The sequence below is a fragment of the Tachypleus tridentatus genome, chromosome 11 (assembly GCF_004210375.1).
Source record: "Tachypleus tridentatus isolate NWPU-2018 chromosome 11, ASM421037v1, whole genome shotgun sequence".
In the NCBI taxonomy this organism is placed as follows: Eukaryota; Metazoa; Arthropoda; class Merostomata; order Xiphosura; family Limulidae; genus Tachypleus; species Tachypleus tridentatus.
In genome coordinates, this window is record NC_134835.1 from 26,087,260 (window position 1) to 26,112,009 (window position 24,750).

Here is a 24,750-nt window from a genome sequence, read left to right on the forward strand (position 1 = left end):
AGCGCAGATAGCCCTCGTGTAGCTTTGCGCGAAATTCCAAAAAACAAACAAGCTACTATTTGAGATGGAACTGGAGATGGTTGTAATACCGTTTCGCAATGTAATGACGGTAGTCTTAAAATTAGTTTTTTTTTTGTTTTTTTTTTACCTTCACATAAACAAAACAAAAGTCGAACTGATTCCACAACGATATTTAGAAAAAATAAAGTTAAGGTTTGAACGAGTGATATCTAATAACACGCAGATTTGATCATGAATATAAATACCAAAAGAAAGTAAAACTATACAAGATTTCATGTATTTCATAAAATAAAAAATGTATACATGTTATAGGTACACTTATGAACATAGCACGTCCCACTTATTACTTCTATAGATGGCGCTATGTAACCATTAAATAGAACAAGAGCCCGATGATACTGTGAAAAACAGAAGGGAAAGGACAGGTGTTTTGAAAATAACTGTGTTACTGTTGCAAACTGTATACCACTCGTTACAGACGTGTTGGGTGAGCTTTACACGGGACTTTGTAATGACTGGAATGCTCACAAAACTATTCTTTCTCACTTGGATATCACATAATACTGAGTGAACATGTCTTGAAAACATTTAGTTATGAAACTTGTTGGCAAAAGATCGAAAGGTTATTATATATACAAGTACGTGTTGTTGTTTTCTTTTTTGGGGGGATAGGGGCTCGATATTAGTTACGTAAAATGCCCGAAAACAAACTGGTAACGCATTATATAATTCTAAACTTTGTAAAAAGTTAAGCTGATTTAATATAACTGTTTTTATTCGATTTTTTTCCGTTTGTTTTAAAGCGATGGAATAATTTGATTACTTTAGGCTAATCGTTATTTAAGTTTCATCTTTGTCTTCCAGAGCAAGCAGAGATGATAGATACCCAGACTTCGGAAAAACGATCCATCGAGGAGAGCACCATCCGTGGCTGGCATTTTATTTGACTTATTAGGTAAGAGCGTTATGTAATAGTATAAATTAATGACACAAATAAGGCATAAGCTGAATATATTTATGCAAAAACTATATTTTCTAATACATTAAGTTTCGCACTTAGCACTAAACTTAACGCACAGCTATAGGTCTGAAAAAAAAACTTATAACACTAAAAATCGAGCTTCGATACCTATATTTGATATTGACGTTGAGAATTTTCTTTCAAACGCCACATTCGTGACATAAAATGTTCAAAATAATTGTCACAAGAATTTGTTATTAAATTGGTTTTGGTTTGGTTTGTTTTGGAATTTCTGGCAAAGCTACGCGAGAGCTATCTATGCTAGCCGTCCCTAACTTAGTAGTGTAAGAGTAAAAGTAAAGCAGCTAGTCATCACCACTCACCGCTAACTCTTGAGCTACTCTTTTACCAACGAATAGTGGGATTGATCGACACATTATAACGTCCCCACGGTTGAAAAAAATAGATATGAATTATCATCAATCGAGAAACAGCTAATGTCTGCATGAATAATTAATTACTGACACATGGCCATGGTGGGTTAAGGCGTTCGACTCGTAATCTAGGGGTCGCGGGTTCGAATCCACGTCCCACCAAACATGCTCGCCCTTTCAGCTGTGGGAGCGTTATGATGTGATGGTCAATACCACTATTCGTTGGTAAAAGAGTAGCCCAAGAGGTAGCGGTGAGCGGTGGTGACTAGCTGCCTTCCCTCTAGTCTTACACTGCTAAATTAGGGACGGTTAGCGCAGTTAGCTCTCGTGTAGCTTTGCGCGAAATTGAAAAAAAAATTAAACCAGCCACCTGTAGGATTGTTTGTTAGTTTAACTTCACACATCTCCTTTTCCGTGTATACAATTAAATTGTCATTGTAGGTTTTACACGGAAATGCCAAAACATAATTGTGCTTTCAGCCCTGTTCAGTACATATCGTGATTTAATGCGACTTCTCTTTCAGAACTATTATGTTTACTGCTCGCCTATATTATTTGAACTAAGTAGACGTACCTTGGGCTACAAACCTGTCTTCTGACGTTTGTTTATGTTGAAATATCCACAAGGAATTTTATAAAATCAACCGTTAAACAGACTGAACTGTAATTCGTCTGCTTTAAGGTTTTCTCTCGGTTTTTAATCGATGGTCTGTCAAGTTACTCAGTATCAGTACTCTGTAGTCGATAAGGAAAAACATGAAGTTGAAAGATCTTCTCAGGCTGCTAGCACAAACCAGTCTAGTCAAGTTTCACCAAACAATACGTTTAGTACAACTTTACACAGAGGGACCACAATAACCACTTGCTAGTTCGAGCGTAGCCTTGTGGTTATCTTGCCGGACTGTGAATCCGAGGTTTTGTTGTTCGCATCAAGTTACCGCTAAATGTGTTATAAGAGTGACAATCAACTTCCACTATTCGACTATAGCAGTTCACTAATGGCGAGGGGTCATTACCCCTCACTAGCTACATTCTCTGTAGTCGATTGCTTGAACATTTGGACAGCTAGTAAAGATAGCTTTCGAGCAGTATTGAACGAAATTTAGTGTGTGTTTTTTCTTATAGAAAAGCTACATTAGACTGTCTGCTGAATCCACCGAGGGGAATCGAACCCCTGATTTTAGCGTTGTAAATCCGAAGACTTACCGAAAGACACGCGAAAGTTTGTAAAGACCAACGTTAACAACGTATACATACAAACAATTAGACTCAAAACCTTCAGATAACTATGTAGAAAAAACAGGATAGTTCTTTAAAATTAAGTGTCCGGTTAACGATGTCCACTAACTTCCCCGTGAGCAACTTTAGACACTCCCCACCCTCTCCTAACCAGAGTTTGTTTACCTCGAAAGTTCACCTTCTGTATATGGGAAACCAACAACCTTATATATTATCACAGTTTAATCATCGTGATGTCTGTAGTGAAGTAGCCTTTTACGAATATTATGGAAAGTGAGATTATTTCCATTAGAGTGAAAAACAACAACATTCAATCAGCAGACACATTCCATTTCAGCAACAGAATCTCTTCTTGCTACTAAAATGTACCACATATAGAAAAGTGATTGGCCTGCCTTTAGTGTGATGTGATATACCAGGTGAAAGGACCTTTAACTATATAGTGGTTGCTGTTTAAAGGAATCCCAAGTAACTGCTTAGCAAATTTGCCCAATAGGTCAGAAGCCCAGTTCCCCAAGAAAAACACCCACTCTTTTCAGGGAGCCCAGTTCCCCAAGGAAAACATTCAAGGTTCTCGGATTATTTCTGTCAGTTTTTTCAATTAATATTTTTTTTCTAGGTGAACTTTAACCTAAATAATCCAGTCTTTATATTCCGCAATGAAAAAAGCAAGGGTTTGTTTGGTTTTGAATTTCGCGCAAAGCTACACGAGGCTATCTGCGCTAGCCGTCTCTAATTTAGCAGTGTAAGACTAGAGGGAAGGCAGTTAGTCATCACCACCTACCGCCAACTCTTGGGCTACTCTTTCACCAACGAATAGTGGGATTGACTGTAATATTATAACGCCCCCACGGTTGAAATTGCAAGCATGTTTGGTGCGACGGAGATTCGAACCCGCGACCCTCGGATTACGAGTCGAGTGGCTTAACCACCTAGCCATGCTGGGCCAAAAATACGATATTAGTCAACTTTAAAGTTAAAAAGAGAGTTGGCCAGGTAGGTTAAGGCGTGCGACTCGTAATCTGAGGGTCACGGGTTAGCATCCCCGTCGCACCAAACATGCTTGCCCTTTTAGCTGTGGGGGCGTTATAATGTGACGATCAATCTCACTATTCGTTAGTAAAAGAGTAACCCAAGAGTTGGTGGTGGGTGGTGATGACTAGCTGCCTTCCCTCTAGTCTTACACTGATAAATTAGGGACCGCTGGCGCAGATAACCCTCGTATAGCTTTGCGCGAAATTCAAAACAAACATACAAACTGAAAACTTACAAATGATAAACATATTTAATAAAGATGTCAAGACGTACGACTTTTCCAGGCAAATTCAAATTAAGTTACTAAGAAACGTCCATTTTACGTCACCTACTAACGTCTTCAGAACAAACTTTTAATTGGCAAACATAAATCTCCGTGAATTAAATGGCAAACAGGTTACGTCGTACATCATTTATAAAAATATTTTTAAAACATTAATTTTTCTTTTGGTTTCTTTGAATGAAGCACAAAGCTACACCATGGTCTATCTGTGCTCTGCCCACCACGGGTATCGAAACCCTGTTTTTAGCGTTGTAAGTCCGAAGACATACCGCTGTGCCACTAGGGGGCAGAATATTCCTGTTGTTGTTTTGAATTAAACACAAAGCTACACCATGGTCTATCTGTGCTCTGCTCACCACGGGTATCGAAACCCTGTTTTTAGCGTTGTAAGTCCGCAGACATACCGCCGAACCGCTGGGGCGGGGCAAAAATATTGATAACCTAGGAATAATAAACAGTTCGAACAACTCGAGACTCTTTGAGTTTTAGCTGAAATGTTCACAAATGTATCTAAACTTTAATGTTCATTAAACATCTTTTTAAGTTTATTACCTGCATGCCTAGTAAATAATATTTACAAAACACACCAAAAGGTAATACTAATAAGTCTACTTCTGAAACCTAAAGAACATTTGAAACTCGCCATATTTTTATGTCGGTGAAAAAGGTACACGTAAGCCTTAATCCTTGCGAGGTCACATTCTTTGGGTAAGTGGAAACTAGAGAATTATAAAAATAATGGCCTAGAAAGAAAACAATAGTCATAGAACGTTGACACCAACAAAAACAAAGATATAAAAGTATAATATTAATTTAAATTTAGTTTGTTTGTTTTTTTCATTTAGCTTTTGAGAAACACGTGTTTCACAATTGTCGTTCTTAACGTGATTTTATTTTAGCTTGATAGTATATGAGTGTATAAATTTCATTTGATCTTGATTTATAAAGATATATACTGCTGGAGTCTTTCCAGTATTTCTGCTCACCCATTTCTTAACAGAAAGATTTTTTCTCCATGTTCCTCATTGCCCTCGGTGGGCTGAGCAGATAGCCTTTGTGGCTTTGCTAAAAGAAAAAAAAACACAAAAACACTCATTGCCCTATACAAGAGACGTTCCAATAAGTTTAAATTGTCTAAGTGCATTAGCTAGCCAATTAATTGAGAGAAGTTTGTGCCTGTCTATTTACAAATAGCAAACCACTGAACTGATGGGCCCGGCATGGCCAAGAGCGTTAAGGCGTGCGACTTGTAATCTGAGGGTCGCGGATTCGCATCCCCGTCGCGCCAAACATGCTCGCCCTCCCAGCCGTGGGGGCGTTATAATGTGACGGTCAATCCCACTATTCGTTGGTAAAAGAGTAGCCCAAGAGTTGGCGGTGGGTAGTGACTTTCCTCTAGTCTTACACTGCTAAATTAGGGACGGCTAGCACAGATAGCCCTCGAGTAGCTTTGTGCGAAATTCCAAAAACAAACAAACAAACTAAACTGATTGTCACTAAACCTGACGTGAACCGTTTAGGGTTTTGAGAGAGTAACACAGGGAAGCCGTATTTGGGTCTGCCCTACAACCATATGTCACCTGGGGGCCACATGTTTCTCACGCGAGTTCAACGTGTACTTCAACTGGTCCATACAATAAAATGGCTTGTATCTATTGGTCTGTTTGTTTGTCCAACATCTTTATCTCTGGTCATCATGAAGCTTTCAGATGTTATTTCATATCCCCAAGATGGACCAGTCCTTTCAACTGTTAATCTTCAGATGGATGATTTGGCACGACTTAAAGTCTGTTCTTGGATTATTTATACATATAAAAACAAATAAATTAAAATCAGACGTAGAATGCCCTTATAAAACATTGGATTTGTTATCAACTTTTCGGACATGAACTTTCGTAGTGCTTCGAGTAAATTAAGTTTTGGTAGTTCAGAAAGTGCTATAATTTTCTTCCCACCATGTGTGAGCTGGTTTTAATTGACCTAAAAACACTTTCGAATCATGACCAAAGCATGTTAAACTGTTGGTTTCACTTTATTCTTTGTACTTTTGTTTCTACCGCTTTCGCCCATGGTTGATTTTGCTACAATGCCGTAGGTTGTTCAAGAAGGTTATCATAAGGTTATTCTTCACCTCTACGTGATCTGTAGAGGTTAAGGTTTCTGTTGTGTTGAATGAGAACGACTAGTCACGTGGTAACGCTGATCGCCGTAAGTAAAACTAAAACTTATTTTAAACAAGCTGGTTGACAAGCAAAGATTTTGAGGGGAAGGTTAATTAATTAATACCTTATATTAAATTAAATGTCAAGAACTGAAAGATATAAAACCACGCATACTGAATGGGTATTTATGAACACAGACTGAATGTTAAATTATTTGTATTTGAGATCTCATGAACGATGTCCTTAAGTATCTGGTTTTCATAGTAATCAACTGGTATTAATTTGTAACAGTGTTTTTGATGGTCGTAACAATGACATTACAGAACCTCGTGAACCTTTAACTCTAGATGAACTTGTTCATCACATTTCAAGGTTAACTAAGTATTAACACCTTTAACCTAATCGTAATTTAAATCTCACAAAATACATAACTCCAGAGTTACTTCTATAACATCAGCCTGCTTCAGCTTTCGCGATATTTATTTACAAAAGTTCTAAAGATATGTCATCCCTTATTGCATTGAAAGTTTGCTACCCAGACATCACGTTATATATAATAGCTCTAATACTCAAAATTTAACGGTAGGTTCTTCTTAGTTAGACACTTAAGACCACGTGCAGTCTGCAATAATCTACTGTCTACACCACTTGCAGTCTGCATCAGTCTACTGTCTACTTGATGTAGTTTCTCATCAGTAGAGATATGTTTAAAGTTTAGCACAAAGCCACATAATGGTCTGTCTGTACTCTGTTCACCACGGGTATCGAAACGCGGCTTCTAGCGTTGTAAGACCGCTGGGGAGGCAGTGAAGATAATGTTCATCCGTACAATACATGAACGATATCCTCATGTTTACTGGTTTCACGTTGAGCATGACTTGGCATGGCCAGGTGTTCAACTAACATTCTGAGGGTTTCACGTTCGAAACCCTGTCCCATGAAACATACTCATCCTTTTAGTCGTGCGAACGATAATGTGACAGTCATTCCATTTATTCATTGGTAAAAGAGTAGCCCATGAGTTGGCAGTGGGTGGTGATGATTAGCTCTAACCTTTTACTACTAAATTAGGAACAGCTAGTGGAAACGCCCTCGCGTATCTTTGCGCGAAATTTAAACAAACCAAACCCGTCAAGTAATTGTGTAAGAAATGTAGACTAACTGGAAACTCGTTAGGAAGTGTACTATAGAGGAGAAGTCAGATTTCTTTAAACCTCTCGTGGAATTTAAAAATAAAAACAGAGTGTATGTACCAATTGTTATTTCAAAACACAAACATAATAATCCAAATTAAAAACAAATTTAAAGTAAGGTGCCTTTATTGGAGAATTATTGTGTTCAAATGCTAACGCATATAAGTTCAAAATAATTTTTTATAAGACCGAGAAGTCATGGTGTTATTTGCTATAAACAAAAGTGCCATTTTTTTATGACGTAAGTTCTACCCATTTGGCAGGTGGTCACTCTTACTTCACTGGGGAATCACCTGACTTGTCAATAGAAAAACCGCTGTCTATTTAAATACAATCTATTCAGTGATACAACAATCTTTCCCACGAGGAAGTACGAGTGACACTCTAGATGACTGAGTAGTTCCAAAGGTAACTAGAGTGCAAGGAACTTAATGGCTCCATTGAATAGCTTTATAAATTAAGAATACATACTAAAGATATACAGAATATTTTTACTTATTAACCGAGAAGGAAACACGATATGCCTGCATAACACCTGACTTTTAGCATAGTTTTCTTTATTACACCTATTACACACTAGTGTCTTGGGTATTTAGGTGGTGGAGATACAACTAACTTATTACACACTGGTGTCTTGGATATTTAGGTGGTGAAGATACAACTAACTTATTACACACTGGTGTCTTGGATATTTAGGTGGTGGAGATACAACTAACTTATTACACACTGGTGTCTTGGATATTTAGGTGGTGGAGATACAACTAACTTATTACACACTGGTGTCTTGGATATTTAGGTGGTGAAGATACAACTAACTTATTACACACTGGTGTCTTGGATATTTAGGTGGTGGAGATACAACTAACTTATTACACACTGGTGTCTTGGATATTTAGGTGGTGGAGATACAACTAACTTATTACACACTGGTGTCTTGGATATTTAGGTGGTGGAGATACAACTAACTTATTACACACTGGTGTCTTGGATATTTAGGTGGTGAAGATACAACTAACTTATTACACACTGGTGTCTTGGATATTTAGGTGGTGGAGATACAACTAACTTATTACACACTGGTGTCTTGGATATTTAGGTGGTGGAGATACAACTAACTTATTACACACTGGTGTCTTGGATATTTAGGTGGTGGAGATACAACTAACTTATTACACACTGGTGTCTTGGATATTTAGGTGGTGGAGATACAACTAACTTATTACACACTGGTGTCTTGGATATTTAGGTGGTGAAGATACAACTAACTTATTACACACTGGTGTCTTGGATATTTAGGTGGTGGAGATACAACTAACTTATTACACACTGGTGTCTTGGATATTTAGGTGGTGGAGATACAACTAACTTATTACACACTGGTGTCTTGAGTATTTGAGAAGAGCACAACTTGTTGTTGGATGTGCGAACGTTTGGTAATTTTTCACATTACATTACAGTCACATAAGCTCATGTGTTTCCTCACACAACTAAATTTAGATTGTTCTAAAATCCATGTGCCACTTTTGGGTGGAATAAAACAGGACGCATTGTAATTAAAGTTTCATAAAAACATGTAAAGTAGGAAGAAGTAAAGAGTCTATGGCCACTTTCCTAATCCCACTGTTAAATTCCTAGAAGTATCTATGTCAGATGTGAAGGTGCTGTCCTTCACAAGCAGTGTGGCTCTGTCAAGGATATGAGACACGTGCATCTCAAGGTCTCACGGGATCGAAACTTGGCACAAACTGGACTATTAATATTGTCATTTGCTCCCATTTTTATGCACTCGGCAAATATATAGAAAATAAACACGTGGATCTTTGTTGGTATTTGGGAAAGTTAGCAAAAAAAAAAAAAAACATTCACAGGAAATGAAATACATTACTGATTGGAGCACGTAAAGTTTCGTGGTAATTCAGGTGTTTAAACTAGAGAGAGAACACGAACCTGAACACAGTGATTCCATCACTTCAGGTTGAAATACTGATTTTGTTGTTAGGTTCATTCGAAGCCTGATGCGCGTATTTATATATGAAAATGTGAAATCGTGGATTTAAAGAAGCTGTTCAGTGATCATAGGTAAAGTCAGTTATCCTTTAAATAATCGTCTAACGTGTGTGTCTGCTTGTAGCTGGCGAAGTTCTGAGCCGAACAGGTAGGTAAGTTATTTAATAATGTAGTTGCTACAGTAATATAATGTTTAGTGAGAAATATAAAACGACCACACTCTCAGTAACATTTTGTATATAATTATTTATTTCTTATTTTAAAAAATCCCTAATTTCCGAGGTCCAGCATGGCCAGATGGGTTAAGGCGTTTGACTCGTAATCCGAGGGTTACGGGTTCGAATTCCCGTCATACCGAACATGTTCGCCCTTTCAGCCGTAGGGGTGTTATAATGTTACGGTCAATCCCAATATTCGTTGATAAAAGAGTAGCCCTAGAGTTGGCGGTGGGTGGTGATGACTAGCTGCTTTCCCTCTAGTCTTACACTGCTAAAGTAGGTAGTAACTTTGAGTAGCTTTGCGCGAAATTCAAAACAAACAAACAATATAATGGAACTCAGCTCGTCAGTTTCGACGTCCAGAACTGCACTATAGTTGTTGTTTGGAATTAATCGCAAAGCTACACAATAGGCTGTCTGTACTCTGCCCACCACGGGTATCGAAACCTGATTTTTAGGGTTCTAAGTCCGCAGGCATACCACTGAGCCACTGGGGGGCGCATTATAGTTCATCAAAGGTTGGCAGAAAGTTTGTGCGTGTTTAAAATGATTAGAGTTAACAGATCAGCCATTTTCCGATGATAACACTAATTAATCACATCCGATAAGTGTTACATATAGAAGTAATTAAATGTCTTCTACTGCTGTGCTATCGTTAGTGGTCCACATGAGATAGACGAGGACATCTTCTGATAATTGCTGTTTAAAACGGCCTAACATGAAAGTTTGGGCCCATGTTATTGAAATGATACATTTTATAGAATCAGTGGGTGTTTGCACGAAATGTTAATTAGTTTATTTGTATGTTCCGGTTTTTTACACATTTCAAACAAAGTCGTTACTAGTTTTCCTGTTTATTCAAATGGTTTGAGTTTTTTAATGTGCCAAAATGAATTATCCGTGAAGTGATACTGCGGGAATCGAATGATTTTATTTGTTGTTAAACATAGAGCTATGCAATGGGCAATCTGTGCGCTGCCTATCACAGATATCGAACCCAGAATTTTTAGAATTGTTAGCCCTCAAGATTGCCAAGGGGATGTCTGAGTTGTTATCAGAAACAATGAATAACAAAATACATACTACAGTACTGCACGTGTTTCAGCTGTTTAAGAACTTGCTACTGGAAAAATAATCCTTTAGAAAGATAGTCTTATTGTCGTATAATTCAAATCGTTGATTGCAAACCTTCAATAGGGCACAGATCATAACATATAATTATTTTCGACATATATAAATTGAAATTGTTTAAATAAATGTGAAACATGTGACGTGTTTACTCAAAATATCCAAGGGAATGATTTTTTTTAATTTCGCGCAAAGCTACTCGAGAGATATCTACGCCAGCCGTCCCTAATTTAGCAGTGTAAGACTAGTGGGAAGGCAACCAGCCATCACCACCCACCGTCAAATCTTGGGCTACTCTTTTACCAACGAATAGTGGGCCTGAACGTCATATTATAACGCTCCCACGGCTGAAAGGGCGAGGATGTTTGGTGCCGGAAGGGGCTGAAATGTTTTCATTTTTCTTAAACTATTTTCATAAAGTATATCATATAAGTACTGACTGTCATGTGAAATAATGTTAACGTACTGTTTAAAAACCATGTGATCACCATTATTCAAAAGAATACAATTTCAAATATTTCAAAAACTATTTGTTCAAACTATTATTAACGTTGATGCTTTAGTCCATGTAGCGTTAGGCCTTGTCTTGTAATGACTGGACTGTGGATGTGAATATTTAATATTCGTGACTTATTACCACAAAACTTAGATGTAATGTTAATGTTACAGTCAAGTGCCATTGTTCGATCATGTAAGTGTTGCTCATGAGTTGACCGTGAGTGATGTGGACAAAATACACTCCCTGATGAAATAATAAGTAAAATATTTTCTCAACCCAAACGAGCCGTTTTTGCATATAAAAATACACTCCCTGTGTTCTAAAAGTTCAAAATCATAGATGGCGCTTGTATATTTATTCGAGAAATTCTGAAATAAACAATCATACATATGTGCTTTGTTTCATGGAAAGTTATCTGAGTAACGTAATAGTTTATGGATAGTGCTTTTAGCAGTTCATAAGATTATCGAATCTTTATTTTGCTGATAGGATTATATGATATGAATCTCCTTTAAAATGTAATTATCTTTCTTCGTAAACGAAGAATTAGGGTAAGTGGGTGGTGTCTTGAATAAACAACTTTCCCGCCCATATTTTTTCCAACTCATTCCTTTGGCTTCGGTTTTGTGAGCCAGTGAATAAACGCATTAAGAATTTCATTAATGCATTAAAACTTCCACGAATCATTACAGAACAAAGAGAAATAGTCGGTTTCGGTATCTAAGGCAAATGCGACCTTCCAATTCTCTAGCGGTTCAAGTTTTTTAATTTTTTTTTTTTTACAGTGGCACATTGAAATATGTAGCAATTCCTTTATCGTGAAATGAAAACTACGATGCCCTTGATGTGTTCTGAAAAGTAGAATTCATTAACTACGTAGGTAATTTTTCCTAACTTGTTTATTCCAGTAAGAAAGAAAAATAAAAATGATATAGAGCTAAATTTTCCCTGTGCTTTCCTTCTATAAAAGTCTGGAAAGTTGTTTATCTTTTACAAACAAGAGGAATTTTTTCCCGTTAGACACTTATGGAAAACATTTAGAAGAATCCTTTTTTATCGACAGAACATCTGTTTCCAATTTTTATTATTGAAGTTAAGCTGCCTCATACTCGAATACTGTATTTTTTAAACCAATTTTCTTACTTCATTCGGCCTGGCATGGCCAGGTGGTTAAAGCACTCGACTCGTAATCCGAGGGTCGCGGGTTCGAGTCCCTATCACACCAAACATGCTCGCCCTTTCAGCCGTGGGGACGTTATAGTTTTCGGTTAATCCTACTATTCTTTGGTAAAAGTGTAGCCCAAGAGTTGGTGATGGGTGATGATGACTAGCTGCCTTCCCTCTAGTCCTACACTGCTAAATTAGGGACGGCTAGCGCAGATAGCCCTTGAGTAGCTTTGCGTGAATTAAAAAAAACAACAAAAATTACTTCATAAGCTTACATTTGTGTGATAAAAAATGTTCAACGCAATATTAAAGGTAATAAATGCTAACATTAGGGCATTAATATGTTTATATCGCTAAGCAATAACTTCTGTAATGTCAGAAGGTTAGCACCTGGAATCTATGTAGTTATATCTTTTGTAGTCCATGAAACCGTTTGTTTTGTTTGTTGTTGATTTGATTTATGGGGCGAATAAAACGTACTTCTAGAAATCTAGCTTGTCTTTTAATATTTTTAAATGAGTTATTAACATAAAATAATACATATAATTAAACATGTATAATTTTAAGAAGAGAAATATAGTTCGGTTAAGATTCACGGGGTGACTCTGGGAAGTGGGAGTTAATGCTGTGCGATTAATCTCTTTTTGAAGCATTTGCTCCCTAGAGTACGTGTCTGTGTTTTCTTATAGGAAAGCCGCATTGGGCTATCAGCTGCGTCCACCCATGGGAATAGAACCCCTGATTTTAGCGTTGTAGATCCAAAGACTTACCGCTGTTCTAGCGGGGAACTCTGGTAAGAGTTGTTATATATTTTTATGACTGGGTTTTTACAAGTGTTTCTAGGTGTTCGCTGGGAATGTACTGTAGAAGTAAGAATTCAATTTTCCCTTGATTTGGGGCTCTTTTTATGTTGTTACTGTGTTTGTTGAATAAGTTGGTTTTTATTACGTTGCCATATTGTGTTTTTCTCATGCATTGGTCTAGATATTATCCCCATCTCGAGAAAGGCCTACTTACCTTTAAGTAAAACTTCAAGTTTGTTTGTTTTTGAATGTCGCGCAAAGCTGCACAAGGGTTATTTGAGTTAGCTGTCCCTAATTTAGCAGTGTAAGACTAGAGTGGAGGCAGCCAGTCATCACCACGCGCCGTCAACTCTTTTACCAACGAATAGTGGGATTGTCCGTCACATTATAACGCTACCACGGCTGAAAAGACATCTTTGATGTGACGGAAATTCAAACCCGCGACCCTCAGATTACGAGTCAAGTGCCCTGACCACCTGACCATGCCGGGCAAAACTTTTAAGTAAAATTTGAGATAAATTTGAAAGTAAAGTAAATTCTCGTGTGCCTGGATCCTCTACGTCCACGTGGCCAACCTATAAATATCATTAATCGTACATCTATCAAAGAGATGAAAATAAATATTGACGAAAATGCTGCTTGGAACTGGTCCTTCACGGATCATCTCAGTATTCACGTTAAGTTCCTAAACTTAAACAACGCATAAATATAATCATATCGACAGTAATAAATTGACAGTAACGACAATACGCATTCACTAAAACACTAAACGATTTCTGGTTCCTTCGTTTTTTAATCGACTTCTCCGATGCATAACAACCCCTCAAGTGTAGCAAGCATTGTTTGTTTGTGAATTTCGCGCAAAGCTACACGAGGGCTGTCTGCGCTAGCCGTCCCCAATTTTGCAATGTCGAGGGAATGTAGCTAGTCGTCACCACACACCTCCAACTCTTGGGCTACTTTTTTTATCAAACGAATAGTGGGATTGAGCGTCACATTATAACGACCCCAATGCTGAAAGGACGAGCATGTTTGGATTGACGGGGATTCGAACCCTCGACCCTCGGATTAGAGTCGAGTGCTCTAACCACCTGGCCATGCCGGGCCCGTGTAGCATGTAATACACACCCCAACTCAACCCATATTACCTCTGATTAGCAACAACACCCAAAGAACGAACATTCCTAAACGTCCCCGCTTGTTCCCTCAAATGTAATGAGAGTTAAATTTAAGAAAATTTCAAACTAAAATTCCCACGACATCTACTGTGACCGTATTAACATAAAAATATTTTTCAGTATAATTTTGGATAAAATATTTAGCAGAAAAAAAAACTCTCTCCTGATAGTCGTTTACAGAATAATGTGTATGTTGCTCTGATTGCACTGGTTATTATAATTAATCCATTTTCTGGTTATTATAATTAATCCAGTTTTTAACTGCTCTTCAAGCTTTATATTTATTGTTCTTTTTTTTTTTTTTTAGATCACACTGATTGGCTGGCCAATCGGAACCCCTTTTACATCAAAGCATGCCAGCAGTTCGTGTAGTTAAAATGAAACTACAAAAGGAACTGCACACATACATATATATATATACATATATGGCATGTTTTAGTTGTCTTATAATCTTTACAGCATATTTGTTTATTTGTTCTTAAGCGCAGAGCTACACAATGGGTTATCTGTGTTGTACTTATCATGTGTATCGAAACCCAGATTGTAGGGTTATAAGCCTTCATACTTAACGCTAAACCACTGATAAGAAGGATCGGGGGGGGGGAATATCTCACCACAGTGATCCTATATATATCTGTAATATTATTTTGAATTATTCAGCTGACAGGTTGTTCAGGATGATATAATTAAATATGAATCCGAGTTTTGTAAATTGTAACAAGTATTCAGTGACCATGGCTTATATTTGTGAAGAGAATAGCCACAAGAAGAAACTTGTTTGTTTTAGACCAAAGTCACATTGGACTATCTACTGTGTCCATCACGATAAATCGAACCCTGGTTTATACCTTTGCAAACCTGCAAACTTACCGCAGAAAGAAGCGTTATTAGTTACTTTAGTGAAGTTTTATTTATTTATTTTTAAGCTAAATAACCTCAATATGTTATTTAAAAATTGGTATCTAAGAGATGAGGCCTAAGAATAATGATCGTTACTTACTTAAACCATGATGTGACTAATTTATTGCACTGAGGACTGAAAGTTAATAATTTGAGGACTTTAATGTTTGTAAGTTGCTTAAATTATGAGGTAATTGATTCATTGCACTGAGGACTGAAAGCTAATAATTTTATGACTTGTTTATGTGTTTATGGTAATCTAATACTTTTCAGGATAAAATTATAATAGTTTGTTATATTAATATTTCTAAACTCAAGTTTGCGTGAATTAAAGTTTGCCTCGGTTGTGTAGTATTACAGCGTCAGTTGTTTTTCTGGGAACATTCTGAAAATACAACTTTATACACAGCTTTGTTTGATATCAAAGGATATGAACACATATATGCTGTGATATAGGTTCATTTCAGGGTGCCGTACTAAGAGCTTCCGCGGCTCAGCGGTAAGTCAGAAGTCTTACGACTCTAAAAATAGGACTTCAATCCCTGAAGTGGACAGACCACAGATAGCCCTTTCTGAGTTTAACATCAAACAGGTGATGTACGGTAAGAGATTATTTTTGGTAACTCTAATGGTTGTATGTGGGTAATAATAATATCACTCTTATTTTATAAAAAAATAAGTTATGCTTAATTTATAAATTTTTAAAGTAAAGCAGTTCATATTAAAAACATTATATGACCTGATTTCGCGTTTCATAACATACTTATTTACATCAATAAACTAAGGAAACTAAGTGTGCAATGGTTAACAAAATAAATTTTCCTAAAATACATTAGGCCTGGCATGGCCAGGTGGATTAAGGCGTTCGACTGCTAATCTGAGGGTTGCGGGTTCGAATTCCCGTAGCAGCAAAGATGCTCGCCCTTTCTGCCGTGGGGGACGTTCAATCCCACTATTCATTGGTAAAAGAGTAGCCCAAGAGTTGTCGGTAGGTGGTGATGACTAGCTGCCTTCCCTCTAGTCTTGCACTTCTAAATTAGGGACGGCTAGCGCAGATAACCCTCGTCTAGCTTTGTGCAAAACTCAAAAACAAACAAACAATCCTTTTTACCGACTTTTTCTTACATCAGCAGAGTAAATCACGTGCTTACCGATGAACAGTTTTGACTTCTTGTTACATGCGCACAGGATCTCCATGAGATAGGTCAAGTACACAGTGCACCCTCTGCAAAAATCATATTTTATAGCTGAACAAACCAGCTATTACGGAAATGCGCCAGTAAACAGCTGAAATCAATTTTCCTGTTCGTAAATGTAAAAAAATTAGTGCGAACAAGTATTTCAGCTAAAAAAGTCCACCATAATGTTATGAAATAACCTCTTATAACGAATGTAACAAACTTGTACTTTGGTTTTTTTTTCTGTAGTGAACACTCTATCTGTACAAATACGCTGATATTTTAAATTAAGTTTACACTAAAAGTCACCTTTTGTAAAATATCTTAAACTATTTGTCTTTAAAATATTTATTCCAGACTGACCTGCACGATTTTATTGAAATACACAAGTTAAGATGTGATGTTATAATTAGGTTCAACTAATTCCACTAGATGGCAATATCGACGGGCAAATGTAATTCACCAAAATCAAAAGTCTACATTGTTTCATCACGAGAGGCACTGAAAGTTAATCATTTAAGCAGCGCGTGCCAATAACATTTAACGTCTAATAAGTAAATACATATAAATTTTCAATAACACCTTTAATAAATTACTAAAATAAAGTAGCAGTAATTAAAGTAGATTGAGAAACAAGAGCGACAGAAGTGCTGTCTTTTTAGTGTTCAAGATTATCTAATTCAACACAGAAATCCACCGAAAAATAACCCATACTGGACTATACATTCCTTGGGACTTAGCACATGAAACAAAACAAAAACTCAACATGCTAAGAAACCAAATAAACACAGCCATAAAACTATGCTCACCAGATAAAATTAACGATGAATTAGACAAAATAAAACAATACTTCATCAACATCAATAAGTTTTATGGCTGTGTAGAAAACATTTTACACACACACCCAGACAGAAAGCAAAATCAACCAACTAAAGTAAATATATCTCACGAATCAAAAAATCACGAAACCATATACTGCTGTATATCATATATTCCTGACATCAGCAGAAAAATAACCAACATTTGGCAAACATTAGAAACAAAATATGACATTCCAGTTAATACCAAATTTATTCAAAAACCAGGCACAAAACTGAGGTCTATACTATGTAAAAACTACACTGACAAACACCACACCAACATTATTTATAAAATACAATGTGATAACTGCCACGACTTCTATATTGGAGAAACAAGTAGAAAAAATGAAAACCAGATTCAAAGAACATAAAAAGTCACCTTCACACGTTTTCGAACACTGCAAGTCAAATAAACACAACATAACCATAGAAAACACTCAAATACTAAATAAAGAAACAAACATAAACAAACGCAAAATTAAAGAAGCCTTACTTATACAACACCTTAAACCCAAAATAAACCAATATAAAGGAACGCCTTTATACCTATATTAAATATAATAATATAAAATTATATATTCAAACATCTAACACTACCCTCTACATTCCGAACTCAGTTACACAACCCCTTTCAAACTCTTTCTTTCTTTGTGAACCTGACGATGATCGAAGAAGGTCGAAACGTTGTTCGCTCTTCTATGTAAAATATTTTCTCAACCCAAACGAGCCGTTTTTGCATATAAATTATCTAATTCAATATTTGTTATTTGTCTGTTTTGAATTTCGCGCAAAGCTATACTAGGACTATCTGCGCTAATCATCCATAATTTAGCAGCGTAATGCTAGAGGGAAAGTAGCTAGTCATCATCACCCACCGACAACTTTTGGGCTACTCTTTTATCAAAGAATAGTGGGATTGATTGTACAATTGTGACGTCCCCACGGCTAAAAGGGCGAGCATGTTTCATGTGACCGTCTGACCATGCCGGGCATATTTATTTGTTTTACTTGACAATGCAAAATGTCAATTCGAACATTTTAAAGTATATTGTTTGTTTGTTGAATTTCGCACAAAGCTACTCGAGGGCTATCTGCGCTAGCCGTCCCTAATTTAGTAGTGTGAGACTATAGGGAAGGTAGCTAGTCATCACCACCCACCGCCAACTCTTAGACTAGTCTTTTACCAACGAATAGTGATTGGCCGTCACATTATAACGCCCCCACGGCTGAAAGGGCGAGTATGTTTGGCGCGACAGGGATGCGAACCTGCGACCTTCAGATTAGGAGTCGCACGCCTTAACACGCTTGTTCATGCCGGGCCCAGTTAAAGTATAATTTACATTTAAACTTTTTCTCGATACGTTATCACGTCACCTTGTTTCCTTTAAAGAAGTGTATTCTCAGTTAATTTCTACTTACGACAAAGATATGATAACTACTAGAAATGATTAAATATCATTTAGAAATAATAATAAAAAATGTTTGAATGAAAAAAGATGTCGGACTTTTTTTCCTTCTTATTCTAGACGGTAGAAGGTTCGCCATTTCTACACCGTTCAGTCTTCCAAAATTTCGCTTTTGTCGTGTTTTTACAGTTTGTCGATCGAGCAGTGAACTAATACGCGCATGAGCACTAAACACGATTTCTTTCAGTTATATTTGGACACTATAGAGCGCATTGATTGTGAAAAACAACGTAAATAAGACGAATCAGCGAATACTAAATATTTGCCTTTTAAAGTTTGTGTGGTGCGTTTGTACTACTGAAAACGAGAAAAACATAAGAGAATATCTTAAATCTAAATATACTTTCAAATCTAGAAGAACTGGTTATGTAAATAAATAACATGTTTATTTCATTTATTCCTTTGCTATATTTAGATAGTTGGGTTCATCTTCGAAATGTTGAAGCACCTATTAAATCATTGGCAAATACATGGACAGAAGCCGCCTTTCGTACTAACCGATGGTTCTTTTGGTGGTGCAGACTTATCTACCAAAAATAAATGTTCTGTTAACCAGCTTAGTTCAGTATACCAAGGTTTTGACTCACGTATTTGTTCGTCTGTTAAAAGTGAGTATAAAAACGGTCAATTGGAACCTGGTTTCGAAGATGTATATAAACCAGAGCGCTGTGTCTGTGGTACTAATTCTCTCATATCATCTTGTCACATTAACCGTCCACTTGCTCACATCCATACTGCGCCACCTATACTTCAACGCGAGACTTCCTTTGTCTCCGAAAAGAAAACGCCCCCTGACGGAGATCCTCTTGACGTCTCTCTTGACAAGAGTGTGATGAATGATACTGAAATTACCGATAATGTCACGAACAGTTCATTTAGTAACCAAATTAAAACCGCTTACGAACAGCTAAAAATTAAAAGGGCGAAAAACTCGAATGCTTCCGAGATTCTTGATCGTGTATCAACTGAAACTGAAGACAGTGGAGTGCAAATGATTAGTTCTTGTGCGTCCAGCTTAGAAAATGTAGAAAGTACAATGAGTTACTGTCCACCCTCTAAAGAAAGAAGAAAAGTACATCTAGTTGAACCAATCATTTCTGTGAATCAAGATCAGACTTCCCCCTCACGCGAAATTTGTAAAGGTCACGAAAATATTGAATGTTACCTTCATCCATCTTTAGAAACGGTAAGAGAAAACCGAGTGGTATTGCCAAATAGTATTACACCAAATGACCAACCAAATGTTATCAATGAAGACGTGAAGTGTGAAATGAAAGCAGAAGCGTTAACGGATATGTTGTCGGTTAATATTATAAAACATCCTCTAGAAAACGTATCAGGTCTCAACGGAAATTTAAAAACTGAAACTGTACTTAGATCCGATGACAAGAGTTTAAATGATAGCCATCAAACATTGGCTGGAGTTACTCACGAGATTTTGACCAGTAAGTGTAAGCAAATGTCATGTTTCAAATCAGAAATGAATAGAATTATGGATACAGACTTCCATCCTAGGTGTAATTCCGAGCTACCTCAACAAAGTCAGTTTCTGTTCACACCAAACTCTTCACTCCCTAAACCACCAATGGTGTATACTGAATGTCGAGAAAAATAAATATAGCTACCGACAGCAAAAATTTACCCAAACTTGCCAACCAGCTCCAATTAAAGGAACGTTCAACTCTGAGTCAGAAAAGGAACCACAACCGTCAAACTTCGCAAAGAAGGATCTCGATTTTGAAAACATCAAACAACAGCATCTTGAGTGAACGTGTCCTGGAATGCTCTGCTTGTAAGCAATCGTCAATTCGCCAAAAACTTTCAAATCGGGAATTAGTTTCAGGAGACGTGAATATATCAAAAAGTGAACCAGTATCTCAAAATGATGTCAGTTTTGGTGATGGTTCTTCCTGTAGACTTGACAATGTTGATATTAAGAACAGTATGCAAGAGGGCTGGAAATCAGTGTCCAGTAGAATACCACAGTATGTACGAAACAAATCTTCTCTGTGTAAAAAATGTGAAATACACAAGACAGACAAAGAGTCTAAACAATATGAGGACTACTACAGCAGTCTTCGAGAAGCAAAAAGTCGGAAACGTCCCGCAGACTTCAATGGATGTCCTTATTGTGAAAAACAGACAAATCGAGATTCAAGCGTAAAATCCAAAATCAAAAGCAGGTCTTGGAATGCTCGCAAACTTGATACTTGTAGAATTTTTTTAAATGAATCCACAATGGCTAATTCAGTAGATTCTAAATGTAAGGACATAGAACATCATTCCCACGGGTCATTAAGTGAATTCATTCGGGAAATGGAAGACGACGTTGTTTTTGATATCCATTCTGCTTCTGGCGCCAACCAACAAAGAGTGATGTATCAATATCCTTATGCTACACTCAGATGCTCCAAGGAGCGGCAAAAACCTGATATACATCTTGGAAGGTGTGTTTGCGGTAATCAGAAATCTATCGAAAGCAGGAATCAATGGAGTGATTCACACTGTACTTGTAGTTACCATACAGATCCCAATGATGGTCATCAATGCCATGCGAAGTCTGACAAAAGAAAAAGGCGGAATACCAATAAGGTCAGTCCGAGACTAGAAGACAAAGGAGTTGGTACTGAATTGCAACCTTCTGTACGTCGTATGGATTATCTCTGCAGAAATGAAGATGAAAAGACAATTCCTTCTATAGAAGATGTTCTGGCTTACGAAAGATTCCAAAACAATACCCGGATTCATCACTTAAGCTCCCCTTTTCAGGCATCTCAGGTAATATTTTCAGAAATATTAAAACAATCTAATGATCATAACAGATTCAAAATCACTACCAATGTATCATTAATAAATGAAAATAATTAATAGTTGTAAAAAAAGTAAAATTTCTCCTGAAATCTCAAAACATTTTAAATTACTTTGTTGTTAAAGCAGCCAAATAGGTATATTTGAATATCAAATATTGGATACGAAACAAAGGAAGAAGTAATGATATAATAATTTATATGGACTTTTGTTTTTTTTCTCTCGTTAAACTCAAAGTTGCTAATTATTTATCTGTGCTGTACCTGCCACAAGTATAGAAACCCTATATTAAGCGTTCCAAACCAACAGATTTGCCACCAGTCCGCTGGTAGGATAGCGATATGTTTGCAGAATTAAAACACTCAAATACGGGGTTGAACCCCCACAGGGGACACAAAAGAAAACCCAATGTGGCTTTGCTTTAATAGACAAACTTGTCACTGGAAGAGGGAGTAGCTTACATGGAAAATACACTGCTAACAATAATATTGTGAGGTTGTGAAAAAATTGATCTACTAAAAACATTTTTAAATAAATGGGGACAAATGGCAATAATTAGGTTTACTTGGCTGTTGATTCCAGAATTAAAATGTGATACGTAAGGAAACGGAAAACAATTTTTAATTCGGAATATTTTGTTTGTTTTTGAATTTCGCGCAAAGCTACACGACAGTTATCTGCGCTAGCTGTCCCTAATTTAGCAGTGTAAGACTAGATGAAAAGGCGAGCATCTTTAGTGCGACGGGGATTCGAACCCGCGACCCCGAGATTAGGAATCGAATGTCTTAACCATCTGGCCATGTAAGTTAATAATTTCAGATATGTGTAAAATCAGTGTGAAGACTTGTTGTATTATATTTATAAACTTGAAATCAAATATTGAAATTATGTAAGGAGGCGATGTAAAAGCACACGAAAAACAAAACTCTTGTTCAACTGTAACTCAATTATGTTCACTTCAATCCGTACCAAAATTTCAGGATTTTAATATTGACATTTTTAATAAATTTTGTAAAAAAGTATTTATTCTTCGAGAAACATTAATAATTATTTTTCTTGGAAATCAAATCCATTGTTTAATGATTTTTCACTAGTCAAAAGCTTAGCATACATGTGAATTCTTCATAGCTTAGGCTTCCGATTTGTTTCGGTTTTAAATTGTAAACACTTTCAAAATTCACGATTAAAAACACACATTATTTTTCCAATAAAAACCCGAAATGGTTATTCAGTTTTCACTGGTTATTCACTTTCTCAAGTCACTATGCTGGAGATGTAACCCTAGAGAGACACGTGGAAAGTAATTATTTTTCATTATCCTACCTAATCTGACCTTATCAAACTTAATAAGTTTTGAATTAAAAAAAAAATAGTTACCCTCATAAGAATAAATTAAAAATTTACTTTAAAATAAAAAAAAATTGGACTTACACTTCATGTCTTAATTTTTTTGCCATCGGTCGCTGATGAATGTTATTTACTCTTATATAAAAAACTAACGTGAAGAGTGCATTCGATATATTAGTACACTCAATGCAGAATTAAAAGTGAAAACTGGTTTTAAAATACCCAAGTAAAACTATAGAACAGGTAAAAATAAAAATCGAAAAACAAAAGCCCTAATTACATTTCACAGATACACAAGTGCCCAACAGAAATTACGTCATCACGAAAGTACGTTAATAAGATTCGATTTCGCCTTTTTTGATAAATAATGATTTACCTTGCAGTAAGTATTAAAAAATGAAATGTTAAGCATATCAGATAAAACAAAACCAAGAAAGAGCATACAATAGTGTGTTTTTTGTTATAGTAAAGCTTTATCTGGTTATTTACTGTGTCCATCGAAGAGAATTGAGTCACTAATTATAGCGTTATAAAATGAAGACTTATCGCTGACCTACTATGGGACACATACAGTAGTAAAAGATCACTAGACGCGATAAAATAATAATGAATTATTTCTTTTTGTGTGTAACATTATTTAAACTACTTGACGAAGGCCTTCTGTCCGAAACGTTGTAAATAATAATGAAGTTTTCATTATATACGTGTTTTAGGTAAATTGAGAAAGTATATAATGACTGAAACAGATTATATTTTACTCGTAAAAGGCTTCACACAGAAATAATACTTATAACATATATTTATATCATGCATATAATTTTTATTTATATTTTGTTTATCTTTCAGATACAAGACTTTTACAGAAGTTATCCTTGCCTCGATGTTGGAAATGTGAGAGATTTTTTGCATAGGAAACATTTACAGAAACGTCGAAAGAGGGCGCTATTTATGGGAGTGATGGCAATTTGTATCGTCTTAGTAGTTGGTATCATTGTCGCTGTGGTATTTACTTCAATACGACATAAACATTACAATTTCCCTTAAAAAGATATCGGTTTGCTACAGGATTAATACGCAGCCAAATTTTGAAGGAAGTGAAACTTACACGAACCGAAAACGTCATTACTGTTTTCTTTTCTGGTTTTTAATAGTTTTAAATAATTTAGCCACTACTACCAAAAACTAACCAACAGATGGCTACGGTCGTTATTACCCAAACATTGTATGAATTATTAACAGACACCTATATTACATTTTTATAATTAAAAACCTTTATTGTTACATATAAAATAGAATTTAGGAAATTTATCATAATAAAAGTGTATCAGATAAGTTAGCGCTAGTAACCATCATCGGATTAGACGGACAATAATAAATATATATGTATTAACATAGTGTATAAATCTCTGAATGGATAAGACAGTGTAAAGTAAACCAAATTATCAACATATGCCTAAACAACTCATTTCGTAGGAAGTCGTATGATAGCCTTTTTATATTGCATACGCCTATTCTGTTCATGAGTATTGTCAGGGTATATCACAATTTATGTACATCATAAATTGATAAATCGTGCTTGTGTTCCAAAATCGTGTTAGTAATTTTATTAAAATAAAATATTACTGAGTGACATTTCTATGGGAAGTAATTCGAAATGTAACAACGGCACATACGAATTGGTGTGATTTGGCCTGTGGCCTCGAAATTAACATCCAATGCTTTTGAAATTCAGTCATTAGAAAATACCTATACATTTCGTCAACAGACTCAGTGACTTAACTAAAATTATAGACATATTTCCTCATATGAAAAACTTCAGTAACTACGCGTTTACTAATAAGTAGCACGAATACTTCCGTTTAC

The 24,750-nt window shown here is 36.2% G+C and overlaps 1 protein-coding gene across 4 annotated transcripts; it reads left to right on the forward strand.

Moving 5' to 3' along the window:
• The first annotated feature begins 488 nt into the window (after positions 1 to 488).
• LOC143231784 (uncharacterized) lies at positions 489 to 23,991 on the forward strand. Of its 4 annotated transcripts, none has more exons than XM_076466430.1 (5): positions 6,114 to 9,487; positions 11,966 to 12,060; positions 14,636 to 15,830; positions 19,148 to 21,510; positions 23,734 to 23,991. In XM_076466430.1, the coding sequence occupies exons 4-5, from the start codon at positions 20,332 to 20,334 to the stop codon at positions 23,929 to 23,931; spliced, it is 1,377 nt and encodes a 458-aa protein (XP_076322545.1). In that variant the 5' UTR covers positions 6,114 to 9,487; positions 11,966 to 12,060; positions 14,636 to 15,830; positions 19,148 to 20,331; the 3' UTR covers positions 23,932 to 23,991. The 4 variants fall into 4 exon arrangements, with proteins under 4 accessions (XP_076322547.1, XP_076322545.1, XP_076322546.1 ...); XM_076466431.1 differs by having other exon boundaries at positions 11,966 to 12,056; positions 15,685 to 15,830; XM_076466432.1 differs by lacking the exons at positions 6,114 to 9,487; positions 11,966 to 12,060; positions 14,636 to 15,830 and adding exons at positions 489 to 659; positions 886 to 976.
• Positions 23,992 to 24,750: the final 759 nt, after the last annotated feature.

Bases quoted from the DNA above. Each gene is read 5' to 3' on its own strand.
- LOC143231784 (XM_076466432.1), top strand. From the start codon at position 20,332: ATGTCGAGAAAAATAAATATAGCTACCGACAGCAAAAATTTACCCAAA. The intron at 21,511-23,733 runs GTAATATTTTCA...TTTATCTTTCAG, and splicing joins CCCCTTTTCAGGCATCTCAG to ATACAAGACTTTTACAGAAG.